At 43.6% G+C, this 14,652-nt stretch overlaps 1 protein-coding gene across 1 annotated transcript in view; it reads right to left on the minus strand.

The window, feature by feature from the left end:
* Nucleotides 1-14,652, minus strand: part of THSD7A (thrombospondin type 1 domain containing 7A) — a 341,657-nt gene that overhangs the window by 254,412 nt on the left and 72,593 nt on the right. Inside the window, exon 2 of the mRNA XM_063123528.1 lies at nucleotides 8,293-8,849. Coding sequence (XP_062979598.1) covers nucleotides 8,293-8,452 — 160 coding nt within the window. The 5' untranslated portion in view covers nucleotides 8,453-8,849. The remainder of the gene's footprint in view (nucleotides 1-8,292; nucleotides 8,850-14,652) is intronic.

A 14,652-nucleotide genomic window follows, 5' to 3' on the forward strand; every position in this document is an offset into this window, starting at 1 on the left:
CGTCCAGTTCTGGGCTCCACAATTCAAGAAGGATGCAGACAAGCTGGAGCGTGTTCAGAGGACGGCAAGCAGGATGATCAGGGATCTGGAGGAGGGCTTTCTCCGCTGTGGCACCCCGGTTGTGGAATGAGCTCCCCAGAGAGGTCCGCCTGGCGCCTACACTGTACTCCTTTCGTCGCCAGCTGAAGACCTTTTTATTCACTCAGTATTTTAACACTTAATTTTAACTTAAATTTAAATTATACTGTTTTAACTCTGTATTTTAACCTTATATCAATTTTGCTGCATGGTTTTATCCTGGTTGTGCTTTTTATATTGTATTTTGTATTTGTATTTTTAACTTGTTGGTTGTTTTATGATGATTTTAATTTTTGTGAACCGCCCAGAGAGCTTCGGCTGTTGGGCGGTATAAAAATGTAATAAATAAATAAATAAATAAAATAAATCTGGAAACAAAGCCCTATGAAGAGAAACTGAAAGAACTGGGCATGTTTAGCCTGAAGAAGAGAAGATTGAGGGGAGGCGTGATAGCACTCTTCAAATACTTAAAAGGTTGTCACACAGAGGAGGGCCAGGATCTCTTCTCGATCCTCCCAGAGTGCAGGACATGGAATAACGGGCTCAAGTTAAAGGAAGCCAGATTCCAGCTGGACCTCAGGAAAAACGTCCTGACTGTTAGAGCAGTACAACAATGGAATCAGTTACCTAGGGAGGTTGTGGGCTCTCCCACACTAGAGGCCTTCAAGAGGCAGCTGGACAACCATCTGTCAGGAATGCTTTAAGGTGGGTTCCTACATTGAGCAGGGGGTTGGACTCAATGGCCTTGTAGGTCCCTTCCAACTCTGCTATTCTATGATTCTATGCTACCTACAACTCCAAACATGACCATAATTAAGGATGCAATCCTATTGATTGCACCCTTGCTGCTCAGAAGCCCCCAAACTCTGAGACATCTGACTTCCCTATGCTCTGCCAGATTAAGGATGACAGGGCAGGAAGAGTAGCAGATTCAATCTTCAGTGCCCCATCCTCCATCTTGGGTGATTTTCGCTAGGTGGGCTTTTTAGCCTGTTTAAGCAAAGGCACTTGGGAGGGAGAGGGAAGGAGGCAGGAGACACAGGATAAACTGTACCTTGGCCTCTTCAGTCTCCTTCTCTGCCCTCCCCACCCACCCTTTCCACCACCTCTGAGGTTGCTTTCCCGACCTCAGAGAGGCAGCCAGCATGTCTCTCTCCAACCCGGCTGAGAGGGAAAAGGGCCTGGAATCAGATCTCTAATTCCAAACATATCTGGAGGACACCCAGTTGTCTTCACCTGACATATAGCCATGTGGCAACTGTTCCCTGTGGCAGAGTCCCACACCTCAGGGAAGAGTGGTAGTGGTATGTGAATATTGCAGCCATGTGTGTATGGCTAATTTGTGGTGGCCTTCCCACCCAGTCAGCACCCTCCCTTCTGATAGCATGCTAAGCAGGTGGTAAAGATCCATGTGGACTTGTTATTCACACACATTCCCCAGTGAAATGGGAATACACTGCAGTGAAGCGGTTCCTGCACTGCTTAGTGAGGCTCAGGCTCTGGTATTTATCTCAGGAGGTAATACACAGCATCATAATATGCCCTGGCAGCAATGCAACATCTACTGGCTACCCCTCTCTGCAAAACACTACCTCCACGATGCCACGTGTGCTTCATTCATTGTTCCGACTGCCCTTCACTCCTGGAGTTAAACCTTCCGTCACTGACACCCAGCGGACCCCAGCTAGCCTGAAATGCTTCTGGCCTTCCTCTCCTCATTGTTTCGGGAACAGCTGATACAATTGCTAGTGCTATAATTATCACCAAGCCCAAGAGACTTGTTTCTACAAATTTTATTGCAATTCCATTTTAAAATCCAGACTTCTGGCATCTGTCTCCTCTCTTCTCACATCCAGAATTAGAAATGCAGCTCAGATTGCCCTCAAAAGCACCCCAGAAGAAAGCCTGTGAGGTTCAGTCTGCAGTCTAAGATTTTGTTGCCAAGATCTCCCTCAAATTAGTGTCAGGATCAGGCCCAGTCTCCCAAGTGCATAACCCAAATCAGAGCCTGAAGAAGACGAAGTAGACCAGCCAAGACAGGAAGCAGGGGAGGAAAGATTCTCCAGGAGTCAAAGAGGAATCTTCTCAAGATCTTATTGAAAGGCCCAGGCTCAGAGATCATGCTCTCTGCCCCTGGGAACTCAGTCTTTGGCGGAGGGGGAGTGATCATCAGAATTGACAGATCACAGAGTCTGCTGCCAGGTCAAGTGGGTGGAGTTGAGAAGAGGTGGGAGGCGGTCAGCTAGGCTAGCCACTCGCCAGAGGTTACAACTTGAAGACCCTCCCTGAAGGAGGACTTTGGTAAAAGTCTGTTGAGCCTAGTAGAAAACTGTCCATTTAGTTGATAGGCAACTGCCTTGCTTTGTTAGGCTAATTGAACTTAGAGGACAGCTCCTAGTATTCAGGTGTAATGAGATGTCTATTTATTGAATAAAGCTTTATGGATTGCAGAGCAGATCTCTTTATTGTCTCACATCTCGGCAGGAAGGCTTAAAACGATGACAATTAGCAGGTTCTATTATGGCAGGGGTGGGGGAGCCTCAGGCCCAGGGGCTAAATCTGGCCCTCCCAATTTGGCCCTCCAGAGTTTCCTCTTCCTCTGGCCCTACTCCTTTTCCCCAACCTTCGCAAGCTTGGTGGTTTTCCTGGCTTGTGTGCAGTTTTTCCCCCCATTCTAAAAGGTTGAAGTGCTTAGGTAGGAGCAGTAAGATCTTTAAGCTACAATATCCTGCTTTTGCGGGGGTGGGTGGGTTATTTTGGCCCCTCCCCTTTGACTTTGGCCCCACCCATCACTGAAACATGGTGAGCTTCTCTGAAATTGAATTTAGATCTTGGGCTGAAAGAAGTTCCCCACCCCTGTATTACTGAATTCCTGTGTGAACCAATAGTGATACCCAAGAAGGACTTACGACCTTGAAAGATTATTTTGCCCTACCTGAATATAAACATTCAGCTTGCAAATGGAGAAAAAGAAATCCCCATTGTATGTAACTTCGCAATGTCTGAAGAGGCTACACCAGCCTTCCCCAACCAGGAAATCACCAGATGTCTCATGGTCATGCTGTCTGGTGGTGATGGGAATAGTATTCCAATACATTTGAAGGCCATGACATTGGGGAAGGAATGTAGGATGGGCTGGATATTCATAGGCTAGCCCCATTCAAAAGACACTATAAACTATGGCTTTAACCATGGTGGTTAAGCCAGAAAGCCAGGCTGTGTTCAGAAGACACTTTAAACCACGGCTTTAACGATGGTGAATAAAGCAAAAAGCCTTACTCATCATGGTTAAAGCTATGGTTTAAGGTGTCTTCTGAACACAGCCTGGCTTTCTGGCTTAATCATCATGGTTAAAGCCATGGATTAAGGTGTCTTCTGAATGGGCCTGCCCTGAAGTAACTAGTGTTGGTGTGCTAGTTTCTTCAAGCTCAATTCATAATGGGCTCACTTCAAGCAAGTTAATTTGAGCTCAGTGTGATTTAGGCCCAAATTAAACTCATTTCAATATGGCCATATTCTGAGTTGAGGCTGATGCCGTCTGGTGGAAATAGAGGCCTCCACACCCTAAAGGAGAAGGTTCATAGCTTGGGGGTTCTCCATCTCTGTCATTTCAGGCCCAGGTGGCCTCGGTGGCATGGACTGCCTTCTACCAGCTTCAGTCGGTGGTCCACCTACACCCCTATCTGGACAGGGATAACCTGGCTTCAGTTGTCTATGCTCTGGTATCCTCCAAGATTACTGCAGTGCACTCTACTGGGGCTGCCTTTGAAGATGGTTCAGAAGCTACAGCTTGTGCAAAATGCAGCAGCCCAAGTGATAACAGGGACCAGAAGGTTTGACATATAAGACCAACTCTGGCCTGCTTGCATTGGCTGCCTGTATGTTTCCAAGCCCGAATCAAGGTGCTAGTTTTACCCTTACACAGCTTGGGACCACAATACCTAAGGAAGGCCTCTCCAAACATACCTACCCTGAGGTAAGCTCGGAGGATGGCAACAAAGGAGAGGGCCTTTTCAGTGGTGGCCCCCCAATTGTGGAACAATCTCCCTGATGAGGCCCGCCTGGCGCTGACATTGTTATCTTTTCGGCGCCAGGTCAAGACTTTTCTCTTCTCCCAGGCATTTAGCAATATGTAATTAGCCTGGGTTTGTTTTTGTATGTTTTTGTGGTTTAAAATTGTATGTTTTTTTGGTTTTATGTTTTGTATACTGTTTTTAAGTGTTTTTTATCCTGCCTAGAGAGCTTCAGCTATGGGGCAGTATACAAATGCAAATCATCATCATCATCATCATCATCATCCCCAGTACCCCCTTCCTGTTCCCATGGATATTTGTACTTGGGATTTTGTCATAGTAGAACTGCAGGTCAAGTAGAGACCCCATTTCAAAGTCTATCCAACTTGAAAGTTTTGGAAAGCAAATGGAAAGAGTTGGCTGTAGTAGTAGGAAAGGCCAATACTGAGCTGACTCCATTATGAGCCAGTCCCAAACTTCAGTGGGTTTGGGATTGTCTCATAATGAGCTTGGGGGGGATCTCTGAAATGAGGAATCATCTCTGAAATGAGGAATCTTAGCTCAATCTGGCTGGCCACCCTAAAAATTGATCAGCACCCTGCACCCACACCAAAGGCAGCATGCAAGTCAGCAACTACATATTCCGATGGTGTTGATTGAGGCACCTCTTCCTACACTACTGCCTTCCAGCAGTACTCAAGTGTGGAAATTCTCCTCCTGCACCATGGTGGGTGATTGTACCAACAAATGAACCTCTTCACAGCAGTCAACGCACATTCAATCGTAGAACACACCTTTTGAGTATGGATGTAAATCAAAGCAACATCCTCCATTTATATATGGGAATTTCTCATTATCTAGACAAACCATTACCTTGATCATAAAAGAGAATAGTGAAACCCCTATGTGTACGGTGCATTCCCAGACATGCTTCGGAGCTGCTGAGTCATGTCCTTCAGTTAGTTGGTCATCCAGTGCGCTCCCTCCCAATAATACGAGTCACATTTTTATTCTATAGGAGAGTGATGCAAGTATGTAAAGTGGTGAAAACGTGTAAAGTATGGTTGAATTTGCTACGGCCACATAACGAATCCCAAATACATTTAATAAGTTACTTTCCTATTTTTTATAACATAGAAATAGCATTTGATATGAAATATTAGTTTTTTATAATTGCAACTCCAATCTATTTTGGGTTGATATAATCACCTATTTTAAAAAAAATACACGACAGATGAATTATTGACCCAACAACTTTTGGGTAAGAGACTAATTCTCAGAGATCTAGCCCAAAATTATACATATATATATATACACATACATACACATACACACACCACAAGAGGGTATTAACACAACATACTAATATATGGGGGTGGGGTGGGGATCATTCAAGGCAGCCAATCTTCAATCTACACCAGAAGATGTCCTTCATCAAATGAGAAACATGTAGCCTATATCTTAAATATTCTAGAAAATTCAAAATTATGTAGAATACTGAGGATTCATTCCCTATGTTCCTTTCCTATTACTTCCTATGGAGCATAGGGCAAGCAACTTTTTGCCTTCCAGATGTTTCAGACTACAACCCCCATAAAACCCAACCTGCAAGGCCACTAGTAAGGGATTATCGGGATTGGAGTCCAAAATATATGGAGGGCATCAGGCTGCCTTCTCTTGCTTTAGAGGGATAATGCTTTGACAAGGCTATACAATATTTTGGAAGCCTGGTGGCACTGTTATCGATATATATTTGAAGTATGCTTGGCTAATTTGACAGTGGCATATTGCTGACTTTTGAAACACATCTGACTCTGCTTTTGACACTTATGTTCTTTGGACTTTAGAAAACATCTCCTCTAGGAAGGAGAGTTTCCCAGTAAGGATCAACAGTCTGGAGGTCATACAACTAGGGAAGCTATGGAATGTCTATGATAATTACATAGAAGTACAGCACATGCTCATTATGAGATAAGCAAAAAAGGGTAAGTAGTTGTTTGCATTTTCCCCCTTCCAGGTTCAGCAAGGGGTATTGATGACCATGATATAAAAAAGGAGTTTATTTTCTGCTATAAGTAAGCCTTGGATGTAGACTTGAGAGCTTTATTTTCACCTGCTCCAACAAATTGATCTTCCACCAGCTTACTGAACAATACAAACTAAATTATTTGGAAGGCAGAAATGTATAAAAGGGAAGACCTACATAAAGGGTAAATCACAAAGTGGCAGGTACCTGCACAGAACAGATGTTGCAATTTATAACCATGTATTGAGTAATTATCATTTGCTATCCCCAAATGATTCCCTCCTGCCTAAATGAGGCAGCATCCTGCCACAGCAACGTACACAGAATACACTTGATTTATTCCATAACAAATTGTATTGGGCTGCCCTTTGTGGGTTACAAAGTCTCCACCCTGAAATGGATTGTTAAATATAATTATCACCAACTTCAGTCTATATATAGATATTAAGTACCAACCATTCAATTAAAGAAGCTGTTCAATAGTTACGGGTGGGGTGGAGGAGATACTAGGGCTGTATAGATTGCTTTTGAATTAATTCAGGCCAACCTTCCTCAACCTGGTGTCCTCCAAATGTTTTCAACTTCAACTCCCATCAGCCCCAGCCAACATGGCCAATAGTACTAGGAGATGTGGTCCAAAACATCTGGAGGGCACCAGGTTGGGTAAGGCTGGTTTAGGCAAAGAATCACTACTCTTTTAAAGCATACAAGTTTAATTATGTGGCTGTGTAAGAGAAGCAAGTAGCCCTAGAACCCGAGAATTGGATTGTTAGCTGGATCTCGTTTATGAAATTTTAAACTGACCCCTAGTTTTAATTGGATAGTAGACAACCTCCTGCATGTTCCAATAGTTCAACTAAATAAGATAATACAAGGTCACCTTTAGGTCTGTACTACCACGATTCTGCCACTGATTTTTCAGAATCAGGGCAAATCAGTAGAACAGTTTCCCCCCAATTTCACATTTCTTCTTGGGAGAGTCTGCCATCCAGTTAAACTAAATTCCCCTTTAATCTCCTCCTTGAGCTGCTGGATGGATGCAGTCTTTACAAATGCAGGATATCAGTGTAATTGTAAATTGATCTGTCTCTTTGGAAAATGGCCAAGAGTGGTCTTCAACCAGAAAAAAGACCCAATCTCTGCAAGCTCCCCCCACCCTGCTTCATTTCAAATGCTAACAGCCCATGTCTACTCAGAAGTAAGTCCAACTGGGTTCAATAGGGACTCCTCCTAAATAAGTGGCTATAGGATTTCAGACTTAATGCACTTGTTTGTTGTTGCTAAATCTCTGAATAAGACATCTTCAGAAGCCACACCGCTATCTTCATAGTGATTTGATCCTAGCACTACTAGACAGTTTAGTGTTCCTTTCTGCTTCATGAAAAGTCAACAGATCTTTTATATCTTAAATCTTTGCTCTCAAAAAGAAAAGAAATAAAGCTGGAGTGTCTTTGAAACGGAAAGTAGGGTTGATTATAGAGTATTTTAAGGAACACACCAGTGTCATTAAATTTCTGTAGATCAATGCATCAAATTCACAAATGAAGGCATTGATTTTTATTGAAAAGTTGGGGACGCGCGCAGCACTGACTACACAGTCTTTGACATCAGACACATTACTCCTCAGCGCCACAGTCAAGGAAATCATCTGTCTGGGGTGATGCTGAATCCATAGAGCCTATTTGCCATGGGCTCCTCAATTATGAGATCTGGCAACTCTTGGATTATTTCTCCTAATCCATCATTAGCTTTCACGTGTCCTATATATACTGTGCAACAAACCTGAATTTAACCACCCACAACTCCGCATGGATGATGACTCAGAATGCATTTCACAACGGCATAGATGGAAACGCACACAGGATCTCAGCTTTTCTTTGTGCCTTTTTAAACATTCTTAGGGCACTATCCAGCATTGCTATGATTACATTTGCTGCCCTCCCTTCTTAATCACTTAGCATACGCTGTGTTAACGTAGAGTGAGGAGCGATTAGAAAACAACAGAGAGGTTAAATAATCACAGTAGAGCCTGCAAAGCCATCTGTCATTGAATGTGCGCAAACTGATATTCTCCAATAAAATAATCCAGGAGACGTACATTAGGCAGCAGCATCAACTACCAATATTAAATAGCTAAAGGCAATAAAGGAAGTATAACCCTTCTCCTCCACTTACCCGTCTTCCATAAATACACAGATGAAGTTTCAAATTCACTTTGTGCCTTTGCTCCCCGGATCCCAAAGAGGAGAAGCACAAGAACTCCAATCCACTTGCTTGGAAGAGCAGAAGCCCCTGGACCACCGGATAAAGCTGTGCTCCTCTCTCTCAGCCCCATGCCTTCCAGAAACCTGCTTCAGTGTCAAAATCTGCCGCACAATGGAGAACCCTTGCGTGAATAATCTCGTCGCGCGCGCCCCCCCCTTCTGAATTTCTTCACAGGGAGGGCAGAAGGGAAATTGCTTTCCAGCTATTGTGCATGCCAGTTGAAAAGGAAAAACTGTTTAACACCAGGGAACAATAGAGCCCTTGCTTGCTGCTGCTGCCGCTGCTGCTGCCACCGCCACCGCTGGTGCTGCAGCTGCTGGTACTGTGGTTGTTACTTCACTCTCCCCCATTCAGTGGCTAGTAGCAGTTTCCATCAGCTGAGAGAGAGAGACAGCTGTCCACAGGGGGCTCCAGCTGACTGAGCAGGTTATCTTGGTCTGGGAGGCAGTAGCAGTCATTTACACCAGCTGGAGAGAGAGAGAGAGAGAGAGAGAGAGAGAGAGAGAGAGAGAGAGAGAGAGAGGAGGGGGGAGGGGAGGAAGAGAAAGGAGAGAGAAAACACAAATAACCAAATGCTATGATCGCATGCATACGACCAATTACAAAATGCTGCTTTGTTTTGCTTTTGCCAGTCTCTCAGAAGAATGTCCAAAACTGTACATACACACTAATACATATTCTTGTTTATATTTTATTTTTAAAATAATCACTGAGCAGCTTTGAGCCAGGCAAGCAGCAACCGTTCAACGCCAATTATTCCCCTGCTCCTTTAAAGCAAGTTGCCAGCATGTAATGCCCACTTAGCTGAGCTGACACCCATGTGGTACAAAATGTAGCACCGAAGAGGGACGTTCCTTTGAGAGCAGCAAACGTGGAGAATCAGCCATGTGCGCGGACAATCTCAATGCTGATGCACAAGCTGAACACGCAGTGAAGACTAACGGGGATACTTAGCCATGCAGTGGATAAAACTCCTCTTACTATTCCAGGATGAAGAGAAATATAGGGGCATGTTTTAGGGGCGGGGTCAATATTAACTCTCCAATGCTTTTAGCAGGTTACTTACCCATTTCCACTCATATCTGGATGCAAAGAAGGAATAGACAAAATAAAGTATCTAATTAAGAAAAAAATATCCATGCATTTTAATGAATGTTGCAACTGCATCCCTAAAACAGGTAGCAGTTCTAAAAATGTTCCTTCTCTCAGGAATGTTTCCATGGCAGGTGTGTGTATATATGGGGGCACACACTGCATTCCCATCTATACTGTCAAGCCTGAATAATTTATACGTTCACAAAATATAAACTGCAAGTAAAGACAAAGTGATTCTGAGGTGCAATTACCACTGAGTGTGTTTGCAAACACAAAATGAGGGTGTGTTGAATAGCCTCTGATCTCAACAAGCTAGCAGGCCTGTATCAGGCTGTAACGAATGCAGAAAGGGACAAAAAGTGGCAAAGGTTTTACTTCTTTTTAAGCAGAGAGTATTATTTTAAATTCACCGCCCCACCCCACCCCCCAACGAACTGGAACAAAAGACAATGCTGCCCTATGTCCCTGCATATCCAGAAATGAAAAGGCACAGGAGAAGCAATCTGAGAAGAGCTATTGTAAGACTTCAAAAAAAAAAAAGTTTAAAAAAATAAATAAAAAAGCATTCGAGCAACAGAGCGACTGGAGAGTTTTCAATGATGATGCTACTGTCATTGAAAGAGAAAACCTTCAGCTAGCCTCTCCTGGGAAAGCTGTCATTTTACTGAACCTTCCCAGACTCAGCATCTTCCACAGGCGCTGGGTTTAAAAGCAGCCTTGATCAAATAATTCCCAGGTCCTCTGTCTGTTTAAATATTCTGACATCAGAGCAAATTAGCAATGTTGAAGGTTGCAAATTTGTCTTTGTTTACTTTCCACTCTGTCACGCCTCTAAGAGGGAATTAAAGGCTCAGGAAGACCTAGCACCGTGAGGTTGTGATTAAGAGAGATAAGCAAGTGTGGATTACTGCTCCTCAGCTGTTGAAAAAGAGGCAACAATCAGGAGATTATAGGTTGATAAGAGATACATAGAAAGCCAAGAGCCCAACCATCCTAGCCCGAGCTACAGTCCAGTCAAAAGTGGATGGTATTATTTCATATTCTGCTCTTGTTCATTTGACAGCCAGAAAAACGTGGCCCTCCCCATCCTCAACAAAGCTGTTTAAAAATCGAGGAACAGGCCCCATCTGGATTTTAACAGAACCAGCGCAATTCAAGGTTCTTAAAAATATTTTGAGCTTAAATAATTCCCAAATCAAATTGGAACACCCCGTTTCTTTGATCAATGCATGAATACCTAAACACGTGAATATGTGAAGCCGGGGTTTGCTGTGACTATTAATTCTGGCTTTGTATTGTGGCCTTACGCTGCTTTGAATCAGAGGGAGCTTTTGAACTTAAGAGCAAAGAAGTGTCTCAGCAGGGAACTCTGAATGAGAGACCAGTTTTTAGTGTTCAAGAAGTTGCATGACTTGCAAGGGACTGAGAGGCTATGGTGACCATCTGGAAAAGAGGACAGAGCTCCTGAAACTTTAACAGGGCATGTCTATACCTGCCTTTTCACCCTGGATCATCGCTGTGTGTCCACATGACACACACGGGATCCTGGGAGCAGGGAGGAACAATCCCTACATTTCCCCAGTGTTTCTGGGACCACTTTTTCCCCAGTTTTTCCCGCAAGGACCGTAGGTAGTGTGGGCGCCCATCTCGGCTTCTTCAATCCTCCCCATGAGCAACAGGGGTCAGCTGAGGGAAAGAGCCAGCCCGGGGGAACTCCAGGAACATCGGGTGGGGTGGGACACTTCCCCCCTTTTTTTACTTACTTTTTCACTGGAGGTCCTGTCTTTTTTTAAAAAAAAAAAAAAAAAAAAGGCAGGTATGGCAGGTATTTTCCCTTCCAGGACATTGTGCTTCCATTTAGATGGGCAGGGATGATCCTGGAAGCAGGTAAGTCCAGGATCGTCCCCTCCCTCCTTCTACACCCTATGGTGTAGACACGCCCACAGTTGCATAGAAAAAGGAATTTCAGCAGGTGTGATTTGTATATCTGCATCTGGTGTAATTTCCTCTTCATCACAACAGTTAAAGCTGCAGGAGCCCTTCCCTCTTTTGTATCTGGTCACTTTAGGCAGGACTAAGGATTATGTTTGGGCAATAAGGCCAAATAAGAACACCTTTCAAGGTGTATTATTTACCACTCCTCAACTTTGATTAATCTATATATATGATCTTGTAGGTGGAACGTCTAGACTAGACTACAATATGAGCATCATCACACAGGGGGAAATTGCATTTCCTTACCGTCGCTTCTCCGCCCCCATGTTTGTCCCTCATTACTTCCTCTTCTGCCCAGAGGGGAAAGAGGAAATAAACAAAGACCACATGGCCCATTCAGGGGCCGTTTTAATTGTGCCACTTTTCCTGCATACAAGCACATTCCATTTTTTTAAAGTCAATTAAAAGGGGTCTATTTTGTGATGGAATAATGAGCAGAAGGAGCAGGAGGCACACGGGAGGTGGACAATGTCATCTAAAGGACCTGCGCACATCTGTAAGTGGGCAGTAGTGAGCATGTGATAAAGTGCTCGTCTGATGAACCTCTATAATAGTTGGCAGGCATTTTCAGAACAAAAATGTGATGATACCAGGCCAGATCAGAGGCAGGCAGCTTTAGAAATGTTTTTAGAAATCCACAAAATGGCCATGACATTCACTGAAACCACAATAGCAATCAAGTACTCAGCATTGAAATGGCACTTCTGGTTATAACTGCTAATGTCCCAATAATTTTTTCTCACCAAATCAATGTTATGCTAGTCATACATCCTTACTGACTAATAAATGTAACCCACTGTGACAACAAAAAACCTATCTAGATTAGTGTTGAGTCAAAACAGAGATGGACAAGGTGTGAACATTTCTGTCCCTCTGAAATCCACCACCACTTTTTGGCCTTTTTTCACAGCCCTTTGCAAGGGAGTGCAATCTTGTTTGCAAGGAGGCAAAGGTCAGGTGAAGAGGGAATATATGAGTGTACACATCCAAATTGGATTGTCCTCTACCAGCATTTCTGTCAATGGGATACACATGTGGATGAGCAGCTGAAAGCACATCCTCCTTGTCCACATTTGAACCAAGCAGTCAACTAAGCATAACTGGATTGGGGTAAAGGGTTACCAGCCCAGTTCTTCAGGACTACAGCTGAATCAGAGAGAAAATCTTGCCACACCACACTGACACACAATGAAACTGCCAGCACACCATGGCAAAGCAGAGAGCGTCAACCCATTTGGCCTAAGCGATGAAAATGTGTTCTCTCTCCAGGCTTCTCCCAAACCCTTGAACCAATGGCAGCAAACTGGGCGGGGACAAGAGCTATAAATGGACATGAAAACCTCCACAACAGATCGGAAGGCTGAGATGTTTCACGCACATTATTTTGTGCACACACATACACACACTAAAAAGATCTAGCAACTTTGAAAGCAAAAATCAAGAAAATTGAACATAGCACTAATCTATGCTCTCACTTGCTCCTGCGAAGATGATGCAGAAAGCATAATATATCAACATGACTCCTACAACAATATTGATATTAACTTTGTACAAGTAGCCTACAAAGGAAATAAGTGCCAACCATCCACCACAGAGGGCAATGCTTAAGGTTGCTCTCACAAAGGCTCCTCTACCTTTGTGGGATGGAAGCTTCTGCACATCACCTCTTTCCCATACTGAGAGGGTGATGTCAGTGTCTCTTTCCCACAGCAAAATCTCCCCCACCCCCGCGGCTGCTTCTAGGCGAGGTAATGCTGGCATGGGAAGGAGACACATTGCTAATTTCTCCCATGTGATGCCCTGACATTTCCAGAGTGGTATGGAAAGGGCATATGCTGCAGTAGCTCCCACACTATAAAGGTAATGCCAAAAAGTGCTCATATATTCGTAGTAGTAATGGTAGCAATAGAAACAGCAGTAGTAGTAATTTACACCGCTCTTACTGTGTGCATTTGATGTTACTCTCTTTGTCTTTTCCTTCCTCTCAGAATCTGTCATCTAGACCATTACCATTCTCACTTACTTGAGGTGGATCTTGAGTGAAGAAAAAGCAATCTATAGCTGAGCAGACATTTGATCACAGCCCCAGATCCATAATACCACACTGCAACATAAGTTGGTTCAGTAATAGCTCATCACAGTGCATATTGTTTATTTCTTCAGAATATAACCTAAAGTTATCCAATGCATACTCTAATTCCAATGGGTAGAACTACCCTTCTTTAATAGTCCCACTTCTGTTATACTTTCTGCTCATCATTCAGATCATAGTAGAAGTTCGTTGTACTATTCATTGGCTTCTTCATAAGAAGTACCATGCTGGATCATACCAAGGGTCTATCTAGTCCAGGATTCTGTTCACACAGTGGCCAAAGAGTAAATGGCCAGGGACCAACAAAGCAGAACATGGTGCAACAGCACCCTCCCGCCCATGTTCCCCAGCAACTGGTGCACACAGGCTTCCTCGAATACTGGAGATAGCACACAACCATCAGGGCTAGTAGCCATTGATAGCCTTTGCCGCCAGTAATTTATCCAACACCCTTTTAAAGCCATCCAAATTGGTAGCCATCACTACATCTTGTGGTAGTGAGTTCCATAACTTAACTATGCACTGTGTGAAGATAAGTACTTCCTCTTATTTGTCCTGGATCTCTCACCAATCAGCTTCATGGGATGACCCCAGGTTCTAGTATTTTGAGAGAGGGAGAAAAATGTCTCCCCATCCACATTCTCCATACCATGCGTAATTTTGAACACCTCTCTCCTGTCCCCCTTTAGCCTCCTTTTTTCCAAGGTAAACAATCCCAGTTGATGTAACCTTCCCTCATAGGGGAGATGCTCCAGCCCCTTAATCATTTTAGTTGCCCTTTTCTGCACTTTTTCCAGTTCTATAATATCCTTTTTTAGGTGTGGTGACCAGAACTGTACTTAGTATCCTCATTTAAAATTTCTTCCACTTCCTTCAAAAGTATCTATGATCTTCTTTCTCTGTGTATGCTCTTCCTTGGAGCCTCTTCTCTTCAGGTGCCATTCTGTACAAGTGAGCTATAGAACAATGTTCTTTTCCCCCCTATTCTTCATGACAGAACCAAGCATGGGAATGCAGGCTTCCAATTCACAGAGCTTATGGAAAAGTATCTTGGAAGTGCCAAAAAACCTCTGGGATTACTATGGGAG

Source organism: Elgaria multicarinata, chromosome 1, assembly GCF_023053635.1.
Source record: "Elgaria multicarinata webbii isolate HBS135686 ecotype San Diego chromosome 1, rElgMul1.1.pri, whole genome shotgun sequence".
Lineage (NCBI taxonomy): Eukaryota > Metazoa > Chordata > Lepidosauria > Squamata > Anguidae > Elgaria > Elgaria multicarinata.